Source organism: Entelurus aequoreus, linkage group LG25 (genome assembly GCF_033978785.1).
Source record: "Entelurus aequoreus isolate RoL-2023_Sb linkage group LG25, RoL_Eaeq_v1.1, whole genome shotgun sequence".
Classification (NCBI taxonomy): domain Eukaryota; kingdom Metazoa; phylum Chordata; class Actinopteri; order Syngnathiformes; family Syngnathidae; genus Entelurus; species Entelurus aequoreus.
The window spans coordinates 21,255,490-21,282,092 of record NC_084755.1 but is presented as its reverse complement, the minus strand read 5'-3'; the positions used below and the strand labels follow the sequence as shown (position 1 = coordinate 21,282,092).

At 43.8% G+C, this 26,603-nt stretch overlaps 1 protein-coding gene across 1 annotated transcript in view; it reads right to left on the bottom strand.

The window, feature by feature from the left end:
* The window catches only part of tnrc18 (trinucleotide repeat containing 18), a 101,670-nt gene that overhangs the window by 25,198 nt on the left and 49,869 nt on the right, over positions 1–26,603 (bottom strand). The window contains 15 exon segments of the mRNA XM_062036784.1: positions 4,422–4,589; positions 6,567–6,785; positions 7,984–8,293; positions 8,384–8,564; positions 8,646–8,753; positions 8,861–8,994; positions 13,882–14,027; positions 14,174–15,079; positions 15,335–15,743; positions 17,379–17,563; positions 17,656–17,802; positions 19,618–19,832; positions 19,959–20,043; positions 23,113–24,816; positions 24,925–25,026. Of these exon segments, the coding sequence (XP_061892768.1) occupies positions 4,422–4,589; positions 6,567–6,785; positions 7,984–8,293; positions 8,384–8,564; positions 8,646–8,753; positions 8,861–8,994; positions 13,882–14,027; positions 14,174–15,079; positions 15,335–15,743; positions 17,379–17,563; positions 17,656–17,802; positions 19,618–19,832; positions 19,959–20,043; positions 23,113–24,816; positions 24,925–25,026 (5,019 nt within the window).

Below are 26,603 nucleotides of genomic sequence, written 5' to 3'. Positions count from 1 at the left end.
GGCAGCTCAGTTGCCAGAATTTTACTGTAAAATGTACATTTGTTTTTTTTACTGTAAATAACAAAACTGCAATTTTACAGTAAAATTATGGCACCTGAGCTGCCAGTTTTTTGTTTGTTTGTTTTTTTACCGCAAATCAACAACTGTAGATTTTTTGGTGTATTACTATAAATGCCAAAACGGCACCACAGTTTATTACAGTAAAAAAAAGAAAAGTACAGTTTTTTTCATTTAAGTTAAAGTTCAAGTTAAAGTTTGATTGATTGATTGATTGATTGAGACTTTTATTAGTAGGTTGCACAGTGAAGTACATATTCCGTACAATTGACCACTAAATGGTAACACCCGAATAAGTTTTTCAACTTGTTTAAGTCGGGGTCCACTTAAATTGATTCATGATACAGATATATACTATCATATATACTATCATCCTAATAAAGTCATCACACAAGATAATCACATTGAATTATTTACATTATTTACAATCAGGGGTGTGGAGGGGGTGGGGGGTAGGATATGGACAGCAAGTAGAGGACATATAGAGAGAGAGGGAGAAAGAGAGCGAGAGAGAGAGAGAGAGAGAGAAAAAGAGAGCGAGAGCGAGAGCGAGAGAGAGAGAGAGAGAGAGAGAGAGAGAGAGAGAGAGAGATCAGAAGGCATAAGAAAAAGTATCTACATTTGATTGTTTACATTTGATTATTAGCAATCCGGGGAGGGTGTTAGTTTAGGGTTGTAGCTGCCTGGAGGTGAACTTTTATTGCGGTTTTGAAGGAGGATAGAGATGCCCTTTCTTTTATACCTGTTGGGAGCGCATTCCACATTGATGTGGCATAGAAAGAGAATAAGTTAAGACCTTTGTTAGTTCGGAATCTGGGTTTAACGTGGTTAGTGGAGCTCCCCCTGGTGTTGTGGTTATGGCGGTCATTTACGTTAAGGAAGTAGTTTGACATGTACTTCGGTATCAGGGAGGTGTAGTGGATTTTATAGACTAGGCTCAGTGCAAGTTGTTCAACTCTGTCCTCCACCCTGAGCCAGCCCACTTTAGAGAAGTGGGTAGGAGTGAGGTGGGATCTGGGGTGGAGGTCCAGAAGCAACCTGACCAGCTTGTTCTGAGATGCCTGGAGTTCAGATTCAAGAGTTTTGGAGGTGCTAGGGTACCAATGATTGTCACACACACACTACGTGTGGCGAAATTATTATCTGCATTTGACCCATAACCCTTAGTCACCCCCTGGGAGGTGAGGAGAGCAGTGGGCAGCAGCGGTGGCCGTGCACAGGAATCATTTTTGGTGATTTAACCTCCAATTCCAACCCTTACGCTGAGTGCCAAGCAGGGAGGTAATGGGTCCCATTTAGAGAAAAATGCTGTAAAAACCACAGTAAATTTAACAATTTTACCATGAAATCTATTGCTACTTTTACATTGCACAATTTGATGGATAAGTTGCTTTGAAATCATTAATATTTATTTTAATTTTAAAAATGGTTTGTTGAATATTTGATCATATATTTTTAGACAATATACACTATTGTTCAAAAGTTTGGGGTCACCCAAACAATTTTGTGGAATAGCCTTCATTTCTAAGAACAAGCATAGACTGTCGAGTTTCAGATGAAAGTTCTCTTTTTCTGGCCATTTTGAGCGTTTAATTGACCCCACAAATGTGATGCTCCAGAAACTCAATCTGCTCAAAGGAAGGTCAGTTTTGTAGCTTCTGTAACGAGCTAAACTGTTTTCAGATGTGTGAACATGATTGCACAAGGGTTTTCTAATCATCAATTAGCCTTCTGAGCCAATGAGCAAACACATTGTACCATTAGAACACTGGAGTGATAGTTGCTGGAAATGGGCCTCTATACACCTATGTAGATATTGCACCAAAAACCAGACATTTGCAGCTAGAATAGTCATTTACCACATTAGCAATGTATAGAGTGTATTTCTTTAAAGTTAAGACTAGTTTAAAGTTATCTTCATTGAAAAGTACAGTGCTTTTCCTTAAAAAATAAGGACATTTCAATGTGACCCCAAACTTTTGAACGGTAGTGTATAAGTTAACATAATTTGCGATCACACGGAGTACTTATATTTTTCAAGAAGGAATACATTTAGTAAGAAAAGTTACAGTGCTTTATTGATACATATTTGCATGCTTTCGAGGGCCAAATAAAAATGAATTGGTGGGCCACATCTGGCCCCGGGGCCTTGAGTTTGACACTTGTGGTGTAGATGGTGTGGAGGAACACTATGCAGTTGTTTAGGGCCACAACCATTCAGGGGGCACATGATTATGGCGACAGGTCACTTCAGTAGCTCATCATCAACATGGGCATCATGCTCTGCAGGCGTTTGCTTCCTCTACTTTGATTAAAATGCCTGGTGGATACAATTATACTTTGTCTCTGCTAAATTTGCGTCAACAGGTAATTTGTAATAATTGTGTTGGGTTTAGCATCTATTCAAAATCCCATAAAAATAACGATCGTACTATTATAGTTTATATTGCAGCCTAACTTTTCCCCTACAAATATAATGTCTAAAGAATTTTTTTTCACAGATTATGCCTTTGTATTGTGCTTTGTTTACTTTTTTAATTAAAGCCAAAGCCGCATAGCAGTTTTGAATTAGCTTCGCTGCTATGTATCAAACACTTTTCTTTCCCGTTGGACCTATTAACCATTTCTTTAAACTTTTCATATAAACTTTGGATATTATCTGGAATACAAACACATGAATATTAATCATATTGGATTGAACAAAAATGCAGTTATCAATTTAGTCCTTTTGTTTATTGTTCATAAATGATAATTTATAGTAAATACACATTTTTACATACTTGTAAAATAACATTTCTTAATATCTAATAATAAATGTGCTTGAACTGCATTTGTGTATTTTATGCTCTCACAGCCAAACTCACTGCTGGTCGCCAAGTTTAATATAGTAAACTCTTGTTTATAGCTGTTAATACGTTCAGGGCCTGGCTGTTGTAAATAGATTTTCCAATAAGTAGTTATAAATTGAATATGTTCATAGCTAGAGCATACTAAACCTGTTTAAGACTTTCTAAATATGTTTTGTAAAATTAAGAACGCCTTCTAGACATCAAATAAGACCCACAGTCACCTTTTCAAGCCGCAAACTTGAAACTGCGATGTAGCAACTGTATTATAATACCCACTAGGCTGCAGCACTATAAACTCCTAACGTGTTACAAAAGTAATAATAAAGACCGAAATGGAGCCACTGACAAAATCTTGTTGTCCTGCACCATCCCCTCAGACAAGAGCAGTCCTACCTAGTCTTTGAGCATGAAGCAATGAAGCTTGCTCGAACGAGAGGCGAAATGTCTTCTACCACAATCAGAACAGTCCAGTTACAATCGATTCAATGCTCTACGAATACAATAACCTGCAGGAGAGAGAATATTCACAGACACGTCGTGGTCGTAGTTAAAGCAAGAGTGTCAAATGTACGGCCCAAGGGCCGGATCAGGCCCGTGAACAGGTTTTATCCGGCCCGCGGGATGGGTTTGTTAAGTATAAAAGTTAACCTGACATTTTTGAATGAAAGAAACAGCTGTTCTAAATGTGTCCATAGGATGTCGCAAAATAAATTCTTTGTATCTTTGTAGATGATGCTACATATGTACAAAATAAACCACATGTAAGTACATCAGTTGAGGAAAATTATCAAACTACATAAATAACATACTGTAATTTTATTGTGATATAATTTTTTTATCTTGATAGATTGAAAATTAACACCAATGAGTTGACTGATGAACATTATCACATCATTTATTCAGAATGTATAAATAACAACAAATAAAGTATATATACTATTACTGGTAACCGCAACATGTAAGTGTAAAAAAACAACAAAATTATGATTTGTACAATTTCAGAATGTGCTTGTTCTATTTTTAAACAAAGAAAACAATCTCAAGTTGTCTTTATTTTTAAGTTATCGTGCTGTGATTTTACCAGTCCGGCCCACTTTGGAGTACATTTTTCTCCTTGTGGCCCCCGATCTAAAATGAGTTTGACATTCCTGAGTTAGAGCATTATGATTTTTGTAGAAAAATATTTTTTTTATTTAGCTCTTGCATTGGATTTATTGTTGTGACCAGTCATGCTTGTGTTTGCTTCCCTATAAATAGGACTATTGATTAAAGCTTATATATATTTCAAGAGTGAATTATTGCATTCACCGCAATGTGACAATTAGAATTGAATGAATACTGAAGAACACTCTCAAACCACAGTGATGTTTAAAAAAACGAACACTCAGGCGGATGAACCCGCTCAACCGCAAAAAAGCACAATCAGAGGAACCTTCAGGCAAATTGTTGACATAATGAGGAACAGCAAGGAGCCCTTTTCATTTCGACTGGGTCAACAAAAACAAAGTGTTTTACCCAGAGTGCTTTGCCGGCTGCGATGTTTGCCATCAGGAAGAAGGGTCAAGGGGGCGGACCTGACGGGGAGCGCGCTGGCCGCGAACCTGGCCAACAGACCCAGGCCGCTCTCCTCGCAGTCTTCCGAATCAGACTCCTCTTTATCGTCATAATCATCTTCTGAAGTTTCTGTTTTAGGAAAAAAACAAACATTTACTTCAGTGACATGACAGTTTTGTTCCGATCCTATCAATTCACAGTGCAAAGAAGAGATAAAAGGGTGGGGGGCAATACATATGACACTACTTATAAGATAAGAATCCATAGCCAAAAGCTGAATCTGTTTGAAATGACACACAAGCTATTGGAACACAGTGTAAAGAGAACAACACTATCCTAAAGCCTTTTTTGCTGTGTATTCAAAATTCTAAACACTATATTACACTACACAGGCATGAAGCACACTACAGATACACCCACACAGTTGCAAAGACCATGTGACCTCTGACTAATATATCATTGTCCATAATTGAAAAGCCCTTCAGGGAATATAAAACAAATAATAATAATCCACTCCTTCCCTTGACAGCAGAAAACAATAAAAGCAGACATACATAAAAACATTGATGCATACTGCTGGTTAGCGGTGTGGTGCTGGCTGTTAGCAGTTAGGTTCAACAGATGAATAGGAGGGTCTCCTCAGGGGTTAGAGTGTTAACACTGAGGGTGGAGGCACAGTACAAAGAGCACCAAGGTCCAATGCAAGGAACTATATTATGTAATTTGGTCAGTCAGTGTGTGATAAAAATGATTAAACGTAATGCTCATTTATAATTAAATTAGCTGTATGAAGAAGGAGAAACATTTTAACTTTATGTGGTGCGGTCGCTGTACTGTAAGTCCAGTGTGTGTTAACGACAGCAGGCAGACAAAGGACAAGGCAGGCACTGAGAGGACATCCCTGTGAGGCCTCTTTGCTTTCATTTTCATAGGAAGTTTGAGTAACCATGGTAACATCCTTCATCCCAGACAACAATGGGCATCAAAGGTGTATCCATGGCTCTCAAGGTAAAAAGTGCATTAAAAAGAAAAATCATAAATAGAAATAATCAGAAGAAATGTTAAATTCTGTTAATGGATTTCAAATGCAGCATGGTCCATGTTAGCGGAAAAAAATAAAAAGAGGGAGGGGCACGTTCCTACTTACAGAGCAGGTGACAGGGGTGTGGCCTCAGGCAGGGCGGGGCAGGGCAGGGCGGCGGCGGGAGTGAAGCCTAGCCATAGCGCAGCCAGGCCTTAGCACGTCTACCTTAAGCAACGCTTTAGCCACAGCGTAGACTAGCGGTGGCTGAGGAAGCGTTACAGGCTTAAGGCTAAGCAAGTCCTTGCCAAGCTTCTGTAATGTCGCAGCAGCAGCACAAGCACATGAAACGGGCAGAGAGACAGTCATGGGTAGGACAGGTTGGTGCAGGGGTGAGGGAGAACGCTCGCCCACAGAACAAAGGGTTTGACAGAGCAAAGTAAACAACAAAGTGTTATTGGAAGGTTTAGTATAAACAGACAAGCTCTTTTGTCCAAATATCCCCAATGTCTAATTGGTGGTGAAGAGTAGATTAGTATAATAGACATTAAAGTAACAAATTGCACCCTTTTTGCAACAATTTTCAAGCTAAAATGGAATATTTTCATGCAAAGGGATATTGGACAAACAAGGCTCTAAAAGGACGTGAAGGTGCAGCTGGACAGAAGGCAGACAAGACAAATGGAGCTGACACAAAGACCACAGCGTTTTCGCTTTCTGTACTAATCAAATCCAAACCTTTAATAAAGCTTTGTAGGTACCAAACTGTAATACAACTTTATGAAAAGAAAATCTCACACAAGTAACACAATTTTTCAAATGTACAAACTCTACAAAAATGCTTTGCAATCCAGGCAATAAAAAAACACCATAGAAATTTGTAAACTTTTTTTTTTCTTAAAACAAAGAAACAGAGCATAGGCAACGTTGCAGGTAAGCCAGCAGCAAAAGAGAGTAGAGGTAGGGATGGTCAAGCTAAAGCACAGTCAGAAAACAGCTGCCGGAGCAAAAGGCAAACAAAGACACAAGCTGTGACATGGCTAAAAAACGAGGTATTGTCTGACTTCTAAGACTGGGTCAGTAACCTTGATCAAACGAGTCGTCGGAGGAGCTGAGGCCCGCTTCTTCCAGCAGCAGGGATAAGTGCTTGTGTTTCTTCTTCGTCTTCTGGGACTTGGCACTGGGCGGCACAGAGGTTGGCGACAACACAGTGGGTCTCTTCTGGGTCAGGTTGCCGTGGGGACGTGTCCCTGACAGAGAGGGCCAGCCCCCTCTTGCAGAATTGTGACCCTCTGAGTCAGAGTCTGGTGCAAGAAAAGTGATGTTAATGATTTATCAAAAAACACGCAAGATTTACACTTGACTTTTAACATTAAACAAAACTGGGAGGAATCCACAGCTACAACATTCTGTAAAGTCAACATGATGGAATTTAGCATTTAGAATAATTTTTAATAGCAATGATAGAATCTCAAACAAAAAAAAGTGCAAATCTCAGCCAAATGTGAGTACAATGCTGACTCTCGGCTAATTGCTGTGCTTTAAGTTTAAAGCAAACATTTGACGTATAAGTGTCCTTACTAACAGTTGGCTTAGCGAAAGCCAAATGAACTGCGTAAGACTTGCTAGCATTAGCTTATAGCAAGAGAACGACAACAATTTTTCCAACCAAGGGAAATAAATGAGTGAGTGTGAAGGACAGTGCTGAGAAGTAGAATATAATTATTGAATTAAAGAAAGTGTTCATCACATAAAATTGTGCAGTTTTTTTGGGAGGGTGGCACAAGCACCAATTAAATTGATTTCAATTCTTTAAGTTTTGATTTAAGAGTGACGCCATAGAACCAACTAAACTTGTATGTTGAAGTAAATATGGCTTCCACTCTCGTCATTCTCAGTATTGGCGCATTTGTGGCAATTTCAAGGATTTTGTGCAATTAAAGTCAAAATGTTTTGAGCTGAATTATTGTGCGTAGAAGATTAAGAAAAAGGTAAGTATTTTGTCTCTAACAGTTTTACGGGATATTTTGCTTCGATGTCTGCTTGAAGAGCGGGTCAGATACAGGAGTGGTAAAACCTTTACGTGAGTTCCTAGAACCTTTTATTTTCACCTGTTTTCTTCTCCGCTGTCAATTACGGTATTTATTTTGTAATCGTGTATTTTGGAGAATCATTATAACGCTTATCGCTTTTTGATAACGTTCTGGTCAGATAAATGCGACCTGAGCATTCACATTGAGGACGTATCGCATATATATCCGATTTATCAGAGGCCTGAGTCAGATGTGAAAAATTCGGAATAGCAATGTTCACAAGGACATGAAAAAATCTGATACAGGTCGCATATTGGCAAGAAAATCGGAATTGACCTGCAGCGTGAATAAGGCCTTTGATTTGAGCATTTCACATTGTACTGTAAATCATTCATAGTTGTTTGCTACTTGAATGACCAAAAGTGTTGTGAATCGACATTAGTGCAACATTCTAAAAAGAAAAACTTACTGTTAGAGCAGCTGCTGATCTCTGATCTCACAGGGGAGAACAAAGCGCTCTTCTTGAGACCTTTCACCTTCCGCATGGCCTCTGAGGCCTTCATGGCCGCCTTGTGTTTGCCTTTAGACGATGACGAGTGGATGGCTCGCTCCTTGGCCTGGCTGTCTGTGGACTGTCCCCTGGGCCGCGCTTCTTTGTAACCAGAAGTGAGTTTGCGAGATGCACTGAGAGAGTCGAGCTGCGACAGCGAGAGCGCTCTGTTGAGGTCCGAGGCCAGCTGCTCCTGCTCGCACACATGGCCGCGTTTCACCTTCAGTCCCTTAGAACGGCAAAGACGCACACGATCAATCAGAGCAGAGGAATAAACCAGCTGGGGAAAATAATAACAATACATTTTATGAGTGTTTACCTCGAAAGCATGACTGCTGGATGGCTCTTGGTCGCTCCAGCTCTTTTTCTTTTTCTTCTTTTTCACGTTCACCCCTGAACTTCCTATCTCCGTCTCCTCGTCCTCTCTCGACAGGCGGAACTTCTTTCTGTGTCCTTCCCCAGTTTCAGAGTCCTCTGAGTATTGCACTATCCTACCCACCCTGACACAAGGGAATATAAGTACTTCATGAAATCTGCCAAATTGTGATTTATAGATTTACATCTAAGTGGGACACACTTACTTTCCAAGCCTGCTGTCTAGTTTAGGGGGCGTGGCCAAGTGTTTCCGCTTTCTGGGTCGACCTCTGCCTCGCCGAGTTAGACTTCTTCTCTCATCCTCCTGCCGCTCACTGGCATAACAAGAGGGTTACAGATGTGCATAGTGATGTGGCAGCGTTAGTGTGTGTAATTGAGTGTGTGTGTGTGTGTGTGTGTGTGTGTGTGCGTGTACACGCACTGTTTGTCTCTGCGCCGCTGCAGCTTGCTCATCTCCCTCTGCTTCTCCTTGTATGTTTTCTGCAGCTCAGCCAGGTAAAAGCGGTATTCCACCTCCACCGCGTCCAACTCGTCCATAGACATTTTGCGATACAGCTGCAGGGAAAGGAGACAAAAATACGTTTAGAGCATCAAGGGGGGGGGGGGCTAAGATGATTTTAAAACTCTAACTTATTGTTGAGATCAGTGGTTCTCAAACTTTTTTCACCAAGTATCACCTCAGGAAATTGATGGTATTGTTTCTGCTGGGCAAGTATGCCTGACGCGCCTCCTACAGCGCCTTGGGTCAGCTGCAGGGTCATCAGCCGGGGACCACCGCTCATTGGAGTTTCGCTCTCTTTAACCAACCCCGGAACGCCTCCTGGTGGCGGAGCGGTGGCAGGGACGTCTCCCTGCCCCCCCCCTGCAGCTGACCCATCTTATTGCCTCGACCCCCAGTACTTATCCCTCCTCCTCGGCCACAACCAGAAGCTTCCTTTTTCTGCTTCCTCAGCAAGGGCCTTGATTTCCCTTTGGAGCTTAGCCCCAGTCGTTCCCACATCTCGGAGCAGCCTTAAAGTTGATGTACCGACGAAGCCCCGACAGCCTACTTCCACAGGGTAGATGGTAGTGGACCAGCCTGCCTCTCTGCACTCAGCAGCCAGATCTGCATATTTGGCTGCTTTGCGCTCGTAGGCTGCCTGGATTCCCTCCTCCCAGGGGATGGTGAGCTCGATCAGCATGGCAGACTTGGTAACAGCAGACCACAGCACGATGTCTGGGTGGAGTGAAGTGGTGGTGATCTCACGGGGGAACTGGAGCTGTTTGCCGATATCAGCCCTCATACTCCAGTCCCTTGCAAGAGAGAGGACACTGCGGGTGCCTCGTTGGCTGGTGTCTCCTTTGCCTTCCCCTGGTCTCCTCTGGCCCTGCTTGCCACTTCCGGCCTGTTCGGGTGGGTACACGTGCATTCCTCACTGTAGGATCTGAGGATTCTTCCAGCTCAAGAACCAATCTGGCCTTCTCCTGCTTATAGCCCAGGGTGATGGACAGGATCGGCAGATGCAGCGAAGTTGCCCCAAATAAGCCAGTGTCGGAGAAGCAACGCGGTAGGCCCAGCCACTTTCGGATGTAGGAGTTGGCTAGTCTGTCCAACCCGTTGGCTGTTGAGGATGGAATCTCGCACATCTTCAGTGGCCACATAACCCTTTGGTACAGTGTGAAGTTGTAGCACCACAACTTGTACTTTCCGGGGAGCTGGCTCTTGTTGATACTCGCTAGGCCTTCTGAGAGTTGTTTCCGTGCTGCCTTGCCTGCGTGCTTGTCTGACAGGTCCGCATTGTACTGCCTCCCCAGGCTTTGGATGGACTGGTTGACCAGTAGCGGGATTTGCTCACCTCCCGCAACAAAGATGGTTTTGTTGTTCCTGGTGCCTTTGCGCAAGGAGAGGCTTCGTGACTTGGAGGGTTTTATCTTCATCCGTGCCCATGTCACTAGCTCATCGAGCCTCTTCAGGCCCCTTCTCGTGCATGGGGCTGTTTGCAGGACCACAGTGACATTGTCCATGTAGCTTCGGAGTGGTGGAAGCCTCTGCCCTGTCTGCAGCCTCATTCCTCCTACAGTCTGGCGGGCTCCGCGGAGGATGATTTCAAAAGCTGCGACAAAGAGGACTGGGGAGATGGAACACACCATGGCGATGCCTACTTCCAGACGCTGCCATCCTGTTGTAAAATCCTGGAGGCTGAAACACATCTGGAAGTCCCTGAAGTAGCTGGTTACCAGGTTGATGATGGAAACAGGGACGTGGAAGAACTCCAATGCAAACTGGATGAGTTTGTGAGGGACAGAACCATAAGCATTTGCAAGGTCAAGCCACACCACGTGGAGGTCGCTCTTCTCCTGCTTGGCCCTCTGGATCTGTGCCCAAATCATTGAAGAATGCTCCACGCATCCTGGAAAACCTGGTACTCCTGCTTTCTGGCAGCTGGTGTCAATCTAGCCATTCCCTGTGAGGTAAGAGGTTAGTCTCTTGGCCATGACGGCAAAGAAGATCTTTCCCTCGACATTCAACAGGGCAATGCCCCTGAATTGACTGATGTTATGGGACTCCTGTTCCTTTGGAATAAACACCGCCACAGCTCTCTGCCACTCCGACGGAATGAGTAGATTCTTCCATGCTGTGCTCATTAGCTTCCACAAGCATTTCAGCACTTGGGGGCAGTTCTTGAATAGCTTGTAGGGGATTCCGTTTGGCCCAGGAGCTGATGCTGACCTCGCTTTCTTGACGACTGCTCTTACCTCGCTCAGCCGAGGAGGTAAGCTGTCAAACTGCGTGGTTGGGGGAGGTGGAGGAGGGACGTATCCTGGTGAACCTAACGGATCGTTCCTCTTCGAGTCGCTGTATTGGCCCCTGATGTACTGCTCAAGCTCCTCCTTGGCGGCTTCCAGTTTCCCGCTTCTTTTCTCCTCCAGAAGCTGACGGGCGTGCTTGAAGGGATTCCTCATGAAGCTAGCTCTTTCTTTCTCCTTTCTTTTCCTGCGTCTGCGAATACGTTCTGCTCTTCGCATGCTTCCCAGCTTCTGTCTCACCTCGTCCCATAACACCTTCAGGCCTTCTTTCTCCTCTGCCGATGCTTTCCTCCATCTCCTGCGAAGCTGGCGCCGATCTTGCACCAAGGCGTCAATCTCGGCCTCCCTCCTGCTCTTCCTTGGGGGGAGATTGTGCTGCTTCTTGGTGAGGCTACCGAATCTAGCTTTGCACTCCTCGTACAGGATGTCCCCAAGAAGGTTGAGTTTCTTGTCCACTTTACCACGTAGCGAGTGCTCCAGCAGTAGACTGAGGTCTGAGTCCAGTTTCTGCCATGTCTTCACATCACTTGCTCTAGGCCACTTGATGGTGCACTTTCTTCCTGGTTCCCTCTTTTCTGTTTGCTGGGTGACTGGGGGGCTGGCAGGTCTATCTTCAGCATGCTCACATGCCAGGGGGGTACTGCTCCGCTCAGGGGGTTCTTCCTCTACCATTCGCATATCAACAATGTTTGGACCCTCGGCTCTGTGGTTCTCTCCCCGGCTGGGGGTCCTGCTTGTCTTATCTGCCGGAGCAGTGCAAGGATGTTGTATGCCTTTCTTCTCACTCTCCTTTTTCTTCCTCCCCTGATGAATCCGTAAGCCCCTGTATGTGGTCACTTTCCCCCATCCACACCTGCACAATCGGAAGGTCTTCATCTCGTTGTCGATGTCCGTTCCAGTCGTTTCCGAGTAGTCAGTCCTGTTAGGCCCATCTTCCACCCCGCCTCCCGGAGGGCCTTCGGGTTGTTTTTTCTTATTCGTTTTCGTAGTTAGAGGTTGGGTGTCTTCTGGCTAAGAGACTAGTGGGTTGGGTAACTAGCCGCCCACTCCCGGTACAGACTTTCCTGCTGTCATCCTGGCTTTCCTGGAAGTCTTCCAGTCTTTCCTGGTTGTCAACTGCCCTTTCGCAGTAGTCACTGGTTACCCAGAAATCAGATTGATTGTACAGATATGGTATTGTTTCTGCTGGGCAAGTATGCCTGACGCGCCTCCTACAGCGCCTTGGGTCAGCTGCAGGGTCATCAGCCGGGGACCACCGCTCATTGGAGTTTCGCTCTCTTTAACCAACCCCGGAACGCCTCCTGGTGGCGGAGCGGTGGCAGGGACGTCTCCCTGCCCCCCCCTGCAGCTGACCCATCTTATTGCCTTGACCCCCAGTACTTATCCCTCCTCCTCAGCCACAACCAGAAGCTTCCTTTTTCTGCTTCCTCAGCAAGGGCCTTGATTTCCCTTTGGAGCTTAGCCCCAGTCGTTCCCACATCTCGGAGCAGCCTTAAAGTTGATGTACCGACGAAGCCCCGACAGCCTACTTCCACAGGGTAGATGGTAGTGGACCAGCCTGCCTCTCTGCACTCAGCAGCCAGATCTGCATATTTGGCTACTTTGCGCTCGTAGGCTGCCTGGATTCCCTCCGCCCAGGGGATGGTGAGCTTGATCAGCATGGCAGACTTGGTAACAGCAGACCACAGCACGATGTCTGGGCGGAGTGAAGTGGTGGTGATCTCACGGGGGAACTGGAGCTGTTTGCCGATATCAGCCCTCATACTCCAGTCCCTTGCAAGAGAGAGGACACTGCGGGTGCCTCGTTGGCTGGTGTCTCCTTTGCCTTCCCCTGGTCTCACAAACATGACAGGAAGTTTCTTGGCCATGGGCTGGCTGTTGGCCTCCTGTCTACTGCTCTCCAGGACTTCGGCCAGTTTCATCAGGACTTGGTCATGCCGCCATCAAGTACCACCATAAGAACTAACATTAAAATTCACTAGCATAGTAGGCCTAAGTATTCGTTAAAAACAAGGCAAAGGTTTAATTTAATTTTTGACCACTGTAACATTACACAGTTTGAACAGTAACATAGGAAAATAAAACTCTGTACTTTAATCAAGGGATTATTTGGCGTAACATTAAATGGAGCCCACGTACCACAGTTTGAGAATCACTGGTCTAGATAATGTTAAAATGTTTTTTGAGCCTGTTTGCAAGATGTTCGATTTTGGAAACATTCTCCGATTTCAAATGAAACCACACCCCACCCTCTCCAAAAGTATCATAATGTGTTTTTTTTAAATGTACAGTTTTATACATATACATGCACATGGTGAAAAAATAAACTTTATAAACATTATATTAATTCACCCGGATACGACATTAGGTACACCTGCACCCTCACCGATCGAGTCAGACCCTGCATAAAAAACTGCTTTTAACAGCATTAATATCACTGCATGTTGCATATTGGTGTTATTATGTGCATGCAAAGATTATATGAAAATACCGGTATTTTATTTGGCAGAGATCTCTGGCTGAGAGCTTGATGAGTGTCTAACATTGTAATAACATTTATAAGTTAAAAAAAGACAAAGTTTATCATAGGTCCCCTTTAAGTCGTAACGTTCCACATGCTTTTTTTCCTAGCACGCGTATTTCTCTTCTGCTCACCGGTTCCTCCTTCCTCTGCCTCCAGCTGTACTTCTTGTTGGGATCGAGAGTTCGGGGCAGATCAATGTGGGATTGTTTCTCTATTGCCTCCAGTAAAATCTGCCTGCTCGCCTCAAGAAGACAGTCCAGACCCTCCATCGCCATATCTGAATGGAAAAAAAATGAAGATAAAGAACAGTAATGGTAGTTTTATCAGTCCCTAATTTAATAAGGGCCGTAAATAGAGGATTCATTTTCATTTTATTTCTTCACAAATATTGTCCTCTTATCTGCTTTTTAAAATCCTCCTCACCCTTCTCCTTGCTGATGTTCTCCATCTCCCGCTGGGCCATTTGGCTGAGCAGGGCCATGCCCTCGAGCGCCACCATCTCCAGAGGACCTGCCGTGCTACAGTCTGCAGAGCTTTCAGTTCCTGGGTTAAGCGTTGATGCCGTCTGACAGAGGGGGCTTGCCTGAGCCATCTCACTGGCTGTGAGCAGAGCGAGCATCCCTGCCATGGGATCATCACAACTACCCGCCAGTGGTAGTAGCAAGTCGGACGCGTCGGGAGCGTCTGTGACATTTGGAGTGTGTTGCAAGGTCTTTGGAGTGGCTGGTTGATGAGATTCACACACAACACTTGTGCTTGGCTTGCCGGGTTCTTCCAGATCCGCCGTGATGGGTGATGGGTATTGTGTACGATCTAGGCGCGTGTGTACCACAGCTTCGGGCTCAGCTCCAATGAGTGGAGAAGAACATGCCTCCTGACACGCCTCTGTTTTGATTTGTCGTATTTCTTTTGTCATGGCGTCATCCAGACTCTTGTCTTGTTGAGGTGGTGGACTGGCCACCTGATGAGGTATGGATTGCAGCTTCAAGGAAACCCCTTCACTCCCTCTATCCTGACGGGCTCCAACAGGGCTACAGCTACGCAGTAGAGGAGGCAGGGCTTCTGTTGTCAAGTCCGTTTGATGCTTTCCCACAATAGGTTCCTGTTTCAGGAACAACTCATTCTTTGTCGCAAGTTTTTGGGGTTTGATGTCTAGCAGCCTTGAGTGGATGCGGTTTGATGGCGAGGAGGTGCGCAAGTCCAAAGAGTGAGAGTGGCAGTGTGGAAGGACTTCAGTGTTTGCTGTGGTTGGTGCTGGGTTGTGATAAGCGGGGTAAGGTGCACCAAAAGGAGCAGTAATGGATTGGTAAGGGTAACCAGGGGGGAGGTCTGCAACACATAGGAAAAAGGTAGATAAAGGAAGGCTATATATATATATATATATATATATATATATATATATATATATATATATATATATATATATATATATATATATATATATATATATATATATATATATATATATATATATATATATATATATATATATATATATATATAATGTATATGTATATTTATATTTATATGTATATATATGTATATATGTGTATATATTTATTTTATAACTTAAAACTGACTCACCTGGGTAGACGCCTTGATAAGAAGGCTTATGTCCATCTCCACGCTCCCGCCTTTCCACCTGCCCGCCCTCGGCAGACTCGGCATGTTTAGGTCGCCGCGGTGAGGACGGAGGCGGCGAGGCTGACCGGGGTGAAGGCGCGTGAGGTAGGGGTGTGGGCGGGTGAGACGACACCCTCTGCCTACCTTCCTCTGACATGAGGTTGGTCAAGGGCGAGCGCAGCGGCGGAAGCGGTGTAATGGAGGACGTGGAGGGGGTCGACGAGCGAGACGGAGGGCGAAGCTTGCGAGGCTGTGGGACGGGTGAGCGAGACGGGGAAGATGTGGAGGGAGGACGGAGTTTGGAGTCGGAGTTTCTCTTGTCTGATTTGTCATCCGTGTCTGGCCGGTGCTCACTGGCCTTTAAATGTTCCTAAAAAGCACAAAAAGTACACTGCTCATCATGTTGATAGAGAACTTCAATATTATTGTGCTTTGTGTACCGGTACTATAAATCCCCAGACAGCTGAGCTTTTTATATGCAAGAGATTTTTCTGGACCATTTTCCGTTTCTGTTTTGCATATGACAGTAAACTCCTACATGAAGCATCTTCATCTTCACAACACAAACATTTCTTGTTCTCCATGTTCTTCTATTCAAGTATAGCAGGGCTGTCCAAACTTTTCCCCCAAACTTTTTCCACAGAGGGCTGCACACTGAAAAATTAAAGCATGCGGGGGCCCTTTTGATAGTTTTCATTTAATTCAAAATCGAAATTTTTAATTGTCCAGCCCTTACATTTGATGTAAAGTAATTGAAGGCTTAAATAGGTCAATAATTCATCAAATTGATTTTGATTCAATATTAATTTTTGAGCAATGAAACTTTCAACAAAAAAAAGAACACACTAAAATGATCAGGGATCCAAAAGAGCTCCACTCAAAAAAAGTGTTCAAAATAAGTTACTTTTTTTTAAACTTTCAATACAAATTTCTCGATGAACTTCAGATCTATCCGTCGATTATACATTTTTATTTTTTTAATGTTTTTTGTTTGTTCGTTCAACGCCCTTTTTGTCAAAGAAAACTTTGTTATTTTATGGCAAACACACAAAATATGCAATATTTTCGCAAAAAATATTTCATAGTGGTATTATTGAGTAATTTGAACCTTGAATGGGTAAAAAATTCATAACAAGGATTTTGATTAATTAATTATTTTTCACTTATTTAATTAATAATAATATTTTTAGAATGTGCCGCAGGCCGGTAAACATTTTGCTGCGGGCCACAAATGGCCCCTGGGCTGCACTTTGGACACCTGACGTATATCAGCGTTTCCCACACATTCATTTATTTGAGGCGGCCCGCCACGAAAGAATTACGTCCGCCACAAATAATTTAAAAAAAAAATATATATATATATATATATTTTTTTTTTGTCCTGTCCAGCTTCTCAGGCAAATCATATAGTTGATGTAGATGCCCATATAGGCTGTTCGGATTTACTTTACAAAAGAGAAGTGTAGGATACTTCTCTTGTTGCCTTATTTGTATTTGACCACTACTGTTTTCTTTTTATTTGTTACTGACTGTGGCAGGACACCTCTGCTTCTGTTTCACTTTATGTTGCTGGTAAATAATATGGTTGTAGTAGTAGGCTAAAGTTAAATTATTTAGTATGCACTAATTAAAGGGGCAGAGCTTTAAGAGACATTTTAGCTTTTATATTTTATAAGATACATTTTTTGTAAGAACCACAATTAATAAATATATTTCAGTGAATAACTTATTGTTCAAATTTGTATATAAATATGTACATAAAGTGTTGTAATTATATTGAAAATGGATGGATGGATGGATGGATGGACGGACGTTTAAAACAAAACTGTTATTAATTAGTAAGTATACATTTTTGAGCCTTTTTAGAGAAAATCATATCATTGTAGTAAATTATGCAAATTACTCGATGATGTCATGGTGACCACGCCCCCACCGCCACAGGTATCTTGGCAGTTTATGGGAAACACTGTATATGATTGACCATTTGTCACCAAACAGCACTTACAACAAGCTGTGCGTTCCTCTGCAGCTCAAGAACTTGTGCCGTGTGCTGCTGGATCATAAGCAGCTCTTGTTGTCGGAGCATCTGCTGCTGGGAAAGGAGCTGAAGCTGGGCTGCATGCTGTAAGGACGTGCTTGTACCGTACACCCCAGGCCACACAGGGGCCCCACGCTCCAGGGCATCACCTCCTGCACACAGTGAAAGAGAAAAATAACAAGGATGAGCATACATATAGAGAAGGCTCAAACACACACACAGAAGATGAGAAAATATTTTATACCATAGTGTGGCAGGTGTTCTGTCGGGATGACCACAAGCTTTCCAGTCTGCGAGTCTCTGACAAACTGGTAGGAAGGGGGTAGGGAGCCTCCCAGAGATGGTGGATAGCCTGGGGAAAGCGTTTGGTGAAGGGAGGAAGAGCTCAAGCCTTGAGAGGGAGCAGGAGGGAGCAAAGGGAAAGCAAGTTTTCTTAACAAAGCTCAAAACTAACATTTGTACAGCATGTTTATTCACCCAGTATTTATACCCACTTTCAGGGTATAATGGGAGTTTAATCAGCGGCCTAACACTGAATTTAGCTGCTTTTAAAAGGATTTTGGTTGTGTTTCCTTCCTCAAGTGTCTAAACAGGGCTGGCCTTCAGGGATCTGTTTATGTGTGCGTGCGTGTACAGTTCGTGCAATTCCAGAGAAATGTGCGAGTGTTGACGCGGTTATTTCTGGGTTGGGAATGAGGAGGCGTAGGTCTGGAACGTCCAGAACGTCCAAACTGCAAAGTTCAGGAATGTCTGCAGTACTTGACCCCATGGAGGCTCCTGCTGGTGCACCAACCCACTTGAGAGAAAGCCGCCACCTCCCTCGCTACAACGCCAATCCAAGATGGCTGAGCAGCACCGTGTAGAATTTTGCAAGCATACCGTGTGCTAGTGTTGTAGTGAGTTTGACTGTCTTTAGCACCAGGTTGAATAACTCAGATGTCAAAGAGGGGCGGCAAAGATCCCAGCGGAAAAGGGCAACAGTGGTCAATTTAACACAGACACTGTATTAGAAAGGTCCACTCTTGCACCTGTTCACATCTGGCAGCGTGGCTAAGGTGCATAAAAAAGTCACTGATGTGCTGATCGATCAGTATGGGCTGATTTTGTTGAAAAAGTATGTGATCGCCAATGCCGAATAATGCCTTTCAATGCCAACCACAAACGCCGGTGCCCTCTAGCTGATATTGTATTTATTTTTAGTCCCCCAACTGACAAGCTAGCAGCTAATTGTGTATTTCCATATACAGTGTGGAGCCGCTGCACTAAGTTAATAATAATCACCTCTATTACTGCAAATAAACTGCATTATTGTGTAGTATTATCACTGGAGGACAAAGCTAAACATATTACACGCCAAAAGTAAGCCTGAAGCAGTCATGGAAATAGCTAATCTAACCACTAAGCTAGCTAGAGACAACAGAAGAAATAAGTGCTTAGTAAACTTTTAGAAGTGTAAATAGAACCGCGTTGCAGCAGAAAGTAAACAGCTAATACCAGGAAATCAACATGTAAATTAATAAGAGCCTAGAAAGAGGATAATATAACATCTATTGGTGTGTCAGCATTGTGGCAGTGAGTACACGACACTTACAAAGAGCGGATCAATCCATAAATTGGTGGCGTCAACTCCAAAAGTAATTCCAGTATATGATTAATACTAGAGTGATTACGTCAAATTTCTATCTTCTCAAAAGATTTTTGTTTTTACTAATGTTTACAAAATATGTTGTATGCTTGCATGTTCGAAATAAACTCAAACTCAACTCAACTCAACCTGTGACATGAATTTGAGGGCAAAAATGATTTCAATGAGTAATAGTAGTTTTTTATTTTGTTTAGTGATTGTGAATTATTGACTTTGTTTTGATTAATTGTATGTAATAAAAGAGAATAAGGAACTTGTTGAAATATTGTGATAATATTGTTAAACAGTCAACAGCATTCTAACTCCACCATGTATAAATTGAAAAATGTACAAATTTATGTGATGGGTATCGGTATTTGTATCGGCCGATCTTAATCATGGATGATTTGTATTGGAATTGGCAGCATAAATCCTAATCAAAACATTCCTATATAACATATAAGAATTGTATGCTAAAACCCCACATAATAACAACTACCGGTAGTATTACTTTTCTGCGTTTGACCAGTTAAGGGTGATTATTACAATCAATAACACATGTAATGTGTGTTTTGCACATACTGTATGGTGAACTGGAGAGCCAGACTGAAGGGGCTCCAGGGCGAGGCAGCCAGGGGTGAGAGGTCAGAGTTGAAGGGTCAGGATGCCATCGCCCCGCCCCACCAGTCACCATAAGGTTGGGGGTCATGAGGCTGGTTGTCATCATACTGGGTGTCAAGCCACTAGAAAGCAGGGGAGGGTGTAATTGGGTAAAATCTGCCAGATCTTTGGGGTCTCTGCAAGTAAACATTATTGAAAGTGTTTGACCATAGCTGCACACATTGTCTAGTGTTTTTAATCCTATTTGAGTACATAATTTATGTTAAGACAGGTCATTCCGCCCTGTTGTATGTCTTTCACACCTGATCAGTTTGTCATCACGTTCCAATCGGCCAGCGAGCATCCTGTCTTCATGATGACGAGCACGTTCTTCACTTCGTTCTTCATCTAGGTTGACGACAAAGAAAAGACAGGTCATATATAAGGGAGTAGGGGCGGTAAAAAATATCTCTGGTCAAGAAGACAATCACATATCTAGACGTAACTTGGTGCGTTAAAGAAACGGCCATGTGCAAGACACTACATGTGGATTGGTAATGCATGACTTTACCATGTGCATAGTAATCCAACGTGGCTCTCAAATAGAGGGCAAGGTGATGTGCATGAAAGGCTAATCAACCACAGGTCATTTTGCTGACCTGAATCTGACCGACCATTACAGACATCGCAGTGTTCGACCTGACAGCCTGTACAGTGTTTGTCATCTTGTAGCTTCCTGCTGTCTCTGCTCCAGCGCACCATTTATCATAGATACTGCCCAGCAGTCAAGGCTCATTTCACATTTGATGCACTTTGGAGTCGAGCTATGATATATACAGTACTTAGTAACATTATGTATTGGAAAAAACATCCTGGGAAACACTTCCATTTACCAATGCATTAATTAAACAATGTACATCAGGCTATGCTTTGTGGTAATAGCTTGTGGGAACAGTTCATGAAAACCATGACTGTAGACAAAGCAAGTTCATTAAGGTTTGCTTGGTGAAGTATGATAAAACAGACATTGTGTCCTCTGACCTCACATGTTTGTCTGGATGCCAAAAAATTCCCACAGAACAATTCTGTAGAACAGTAGGATGACAATAATGTACAGTAGGAACTTGGACCACTGTAAATAGATTGGCAGATCCTTGCATTGACATTTTAACCTTGCATAGAACACTGGGGCCCAAATTTGTGATTTTCATCACTGAGGCGTTCCTCAAAGCACCCCTTTAGTGCCTTGAGGTGCTGGATCATGAGGCGATTACACATTGTTTTTCACAAAGTGATTTAAGCAACTAAGGTGCTGCTGTAGCTTATTTACTTCAGATGCAGTCAGTAGTCATTTGTTAAACTTTTTTTTAGCTTTATTTAAGGTTCTCTATTTTTTTTATAATTTACGCTATTATTTAACTGTTGGCCTATGATTTCAGTTAAAAAAAATTGTTAAGAGTCTCATATTTTTGTAGCCGATTCTTAAAAACTTGATCTTTGACTAGCTTTTTTGCGGAAGGTCCTTAAAAACAGCGAAGTTCTCTTGTAACTTTGACAAAATAAATATACCAAAATCAAACGTCTACTGGTTCTCTGTAATACACAAAATAAGACTAATACTGAAGGCAAAAGTAGGCCCATTGGTCCTTAACTTTCTGGAAATGTGGCCCCCAAAACAATTTAGATGAACATTCCTGACAGAGTAATTGCAAATACGCTTAAATCGTCAATTTAAATTAACTTACCGAACTTATTCAGTTGAAAGCTCTTTTCTATGTTATAAATGTATTACAAAATACTGTCAATGTTGTCTCTTTGAGCTGGGTCTTTGTGGCCACTGCCTGTATGCCCTATGCACAATAAACTTTGAACTCAAGTTGCTAAAGCGACAGTAATCCAACGGGCAATGCCCCTCACTCTGTCAAAAGAGCAACAAATAAACATGAGGATCTCCTTGCACTTTCCCCCAAACCCATCACCCTTTCTATCCGGCTGAAGGTCCCTACAGCACCAAGATGGAGAGAGACAGGTTTGACAACTGTGCTGAACTGTTTAGTAGTATGCGGTAGAAGGGTGTGTGTGTGTGTGTGTGTGTGTGTGTAGCCTGTCAGGGGACAAGAGACTTAAACCAACCCTGACATGCTCCGCAGCAAAGATTTCACTACCGTTACCAGGGTTACAGGGAGCCTGGCCCACATTCTATCCTCATGTGTGCATCACAAAGCCAGCGATTAGCCACCACCTTTCCTACTTTGTGCACCCCCATCCACTCTAATACTTCTTCTACACTTTTTTACATCCCACCACAACTCTCTCTTCACATCTATCAACATATTGATCCCTGTTCATCTGCCCACCTTGCCTATATCTCTCCCTCTTAACTCGCCTCTCTCCTCATCCCTGCATCCACGCCCCCTTCTGTTTGTATTTTCAGAGTAAATCCTCAGATGTTTGTTCAGAGCTTCTTTTAGGCTGGCTCTTCGGGCAATCACTCTACCCCGGTGAGGGGAGAACAAAGCCCCTTACGGGCATGGACATGCATGCACAATCAAATGCTAATAAACACTCAATGAGTCATCTAGGGTACCTCACAAAAACTCAGTCTTTCACATACACATTAACAAAGTCCATCACTCTCAAGGCCGATCATTGCTTAGCAACAAACCAATGCTCTTTTTGTCATCCAATGTTTATTTGTAGCTTTTAGCTGCACTCTGTAATGCCATGTTTAATGCAGAGTGGGTGGAGGGGTTGTTGGGAACTGGAGAAAGCCTACAAGCTGCAGAAAAGAGCAAAAAGGGAGAAAGGGGGCCCTGAGGTGGGACAAGGAGGGAGTGCTTTGCCAAATAACCTCTCAGAAGGAGACACATTGAAGGAAATGAAAAGAAAAGGTAGAAAATGAAAAAAAACTTGGAGCTGTGACAGACAGAAAAGAGAGCAAGGGATAAAAACAGGAAAAGATAAAAGATAGAAAGATGGAGAAGGAGCCATGTTGAAAAGAGCCCAAAAACAAAATGCATCAGATGAGTGAATGAAATTAGTAATCTGGGCAAAAACCATTCCAATCACATTATATGCATGAATGCCTTCAAGTCCAACAGAGCTGACTTGGAGCCAAAGTAAAATGAATCATTCATAATTCATAGAAATCAAAATGAGGCATGATTTGCTCTTGGTTCATTTCACGAAATAGATCCGAGCTCCCTGCAGTATCACTGGGAGGGAGCTGCGGTCAAGTGTGTGATTTGACAGTAAAAGGTAAAAGAAAGTTTAGTCTGGAATATATCGGCAAGGCGCATACTTTTCCCTGCCAGACACTTGAAAATATAAATCAATTTGTGATTTTCTGAAGTGATTCACTTCCAAAACAAATGAAAAAAGAGCACACATTTGAGGGGTTTGAGTTGAGTTTTTAAGAGGACTGTACATGCAGCACACAAAATAAATATGTTGTGCAGTTTATTACAGCCAAATTACCTTTAATAGCCGTTGGCATCAGGGGTCTCTGATTGTCTGAGGGTCCACTGGTCTGTTTACTGTTGCTGCTGTCTCTCTGTCGGGCCACGGCGACGGCAATGCCAACTGGTGGGTGGCGCACCTCTCCCTCTGCCTCCCTGCCGAAGGAGCGGGCGCTATCGGGCCGCTCCTGCTCTCTTTTCAGCTGGGGAGGGACCCTCAGCGACCCGGTACCGCTTGATCCTAGAGATAACCGTTCTCGTTCTCTTTCCCGCTCTTCCGTCCCGATGCTAGCCAAACCTCCGAAGGGCCCTCGGGTGTCTGCTGTGTGCCTCGACGATGAGGAGGAGGAAGAGGAGGTACCCTCAGCAGCAAAATTCCCACTGTATTTAATGAGACTCTGCATGGCTGAAATCTCTGTGGGACCAGAAGCCGCCTCAGCAGCTCCCCCACTGGACACTCCAGGTCGGTAGAGGGCTGACGGGTCCAGGTAGAGCCTCTGACTTCCTTCCTCACACTTGCGGCTATGTCCATGTTCGGTGGGGTGTGTTTGAGGGGAATGTCTGTGTGAGTGAGAATTACTGGTGGGTCGATTGGTTGGATGTGGGGAATGGGAAAGTTGTGTGTGTGTCGTCTGGCTGTGTGTGGAAGGGAGTGTGTGTCCGTGTTGGGCAGCGAGGGCGGCCATGTGACTGGTAGCATAGTTAGCCAACGGACTGATCGAATTCCAATTTCGCTCCGCCCCAGCCCGCTCTAGACCCAGACGACTTGAGTGCTTGGACATGTCCCGAGCCTCTGGGCTAAACCTTGATTGATTGGACGAGTGAGACGACTCCAGGCCTCGTTTGCCGATAGAACCGTTGGAACAGATTACAGAGCCTTCCTCTCGATGATTGCTTGAGTCGCCAGACTGGGCTAGACGGGGATGTTCTATCAGGCTCCTCTCAGGAAGTCTGTAGTCTTCCCGTTCCAGCTCTTTGTCACTCTCCCGATCTCTGTGTTTGTCGCCGTGCTTGTTGTCACGGGCCTGCGACGCGATCTGGATCGGCCCGACCCGCTCGTCATAAACCTCCACAGAAGGCACATATGTCGGTGCGCTGACTCTTTGCTCTCTCATGGACTCTCTGGGTGTGTGGGGGTGGGGCAAAGCAGTAACGGAGGGAGGGAGGGTGTAGGAGAGGGGGAGCGTCGCCGCTGATGTGGAGTTATTCTTCCTTTGTCGTTCTGAGTGAGAGGACGTCAGCAAGTTTGAGTTATTAGAGTTTCCGTTATGTGAGTGATGGTGGGCCCCCTCCCGACTCCCTCTGTCCGATTCTTGTCCGAGGAGCCGGGCCATGCCTCCGCCCCCACCTGGGGGGAAGGAGGACAGCGTAGGTGACGGCCGAGACCTGGGCTCCACTGTGGAGGGCTGAGAGTGGGATTTCTGTTGATGGTGGTGAGGATGCAACAACCAACCATCTCGCTCCGTCTCCCTTTCCCTCTCTTTCTCTCGCTCCCCAACACGTGTACGGCGGTCTTCCTCACTCCTGCCGTCCAGTGTGAGGTCCACCATGCCATGCGGTCGCAGCTCCTCTCTTGATCGCTCTCTGTCCCTGTCTCTGTCTCCCCTGTACGACCGGTCTCTGGTTGCCTTTTGGGGCGGTGTCGAGCTGGACATTGTCCTTGGGGGAGCAGATGGAGGGTGAAGGGATGACTGACTAATAGCAGCTGGCAGGAAAAAGCTCTCTGAAAATACACAAAATCAAACATAAGTACTAACATACTTACTTCAAGAAGAAAATGCAAAACTGGCAGCCATATTTACACAAGGGGGGCGGAGAGGTAGCGACTGACCTTTATGGGCGTCATAGAGGTGATTTTGGGAGATGGCTGGAGGGTCCAAATGTCCCAATGACAGGTAGGGGCTGGAGTACAGGCTGCCATGAAGAGGGTAGCCTAGAGACACAAACACAACACACTGAAGATCATGACAGTCATTTATTTTAATGATCATGTCCATGATGCCATACGGAGACTGTAGAGGGTTAATGATTAGAATAGCTTAGGGCTGTACGGTTTTGGCCAAAATAATAACCAGGACTACTTTTATCAATATTGAAATAACAATTATTCCATCCATCCATTTACTACCGCTTGTCCCTCTCGGGGTCGCAGAGGTGGCTGGAGCTTATCTCCACTGCATTCGGGCAGAAGGCGAGGTACACCCTAGACAAGTTGCCACCTAATCGCAGGGCCAACACAGTTAGACAGACAACATTCCCACTCGCATTCAGACATTGGGGCCAATTTAGTGTTACCAATCAACCTATCCCCAGTTTAATGTATTTGGAGGTGGGAGGAAGCTTGAGTACCCGGAGGGAACCCACGCAGTCACGGGGAGAACATGTAAACTCCACAAAGAAAGACCCTGAGCCCGGGGATCGAACCCAGAACCTTCTTATTGTGAGGCACATTACTATGTGTACTTTAAAAGTAACCTTTATGTGAAAATGATTAGTTTCAGCTCCAACATTAAAGTGAGTGTTGCTACTACTACTACTACACACAGGAAATGTGTGCCTGCGCATACTGAAACATAGATTGTGGATGACTGACAAGAGGCTCTTTGTTAATAATTTTGTAATTCCACGTTCGAATATACAGTACATGCTCAGTTGCTGACCTCTCAAAGCCATATAGTAAGACATAGCAATTTATCAATGACAGCAAAGTTATTAAGTTAATTTTCATTTACTATTCCAATTACTGACTCGTTGACTATCAGCCCAGGCCTACAATTATATTATGAAATGATGAAATGAATGATACTTATCTAAAGCTTTTTCACCAATGTCTCAAAAGCACTTTACACTAAAACCCATACATTGATAATGGTGGTGGTAAGCTTCATTTATACTAGTGTGAGTGGCACTGGCAGCAAGGTGGGCACAGTGACAAGGATGACAGGAACTGGAATTGAACCAGGAACCCTCAAATTTCTGGACGGCCGCTCGACCCGCTGGGCAACTCCGCCCCAATTATCAAAACATTTTAATGCCTCTGGACATCGGATTTAATGCTCTCAAATGACATTAAAGGCCTTAATTTTCGCAAAATCCATTTAATGACGCTTTTTAATGGCCCGCGGAAACCCTGGCATAATAAGACAGATGTGCAACATACAGTGACATAAATGCAGGTACATGCAGATTTTTTGATGCAGTGCCTTTATCGCCAAGTTAATACTGTGGGGTAATTGTTTTTTTTTGTCATAAAAAAATACAATCATGTGTGTTTACGGACTGTATCCCTGCAGACTGTATTGATCTATATTGATATATAATGTACAAACCAGAAATATTAATAACAGAAAGAAACAACCCTTTTGTGTGAATGAGTGTAAAAGGGGGAGGGAGGTTTTTTGGGTTGGTGCACTAATTGTAAATGTATCTTGTGTTTTTTATGTTGATTTAATAAAAATAAAAACTTTTTTTAGTTTTTTTTTTATTTCTTGTGCTGCCCGGTACCAATCG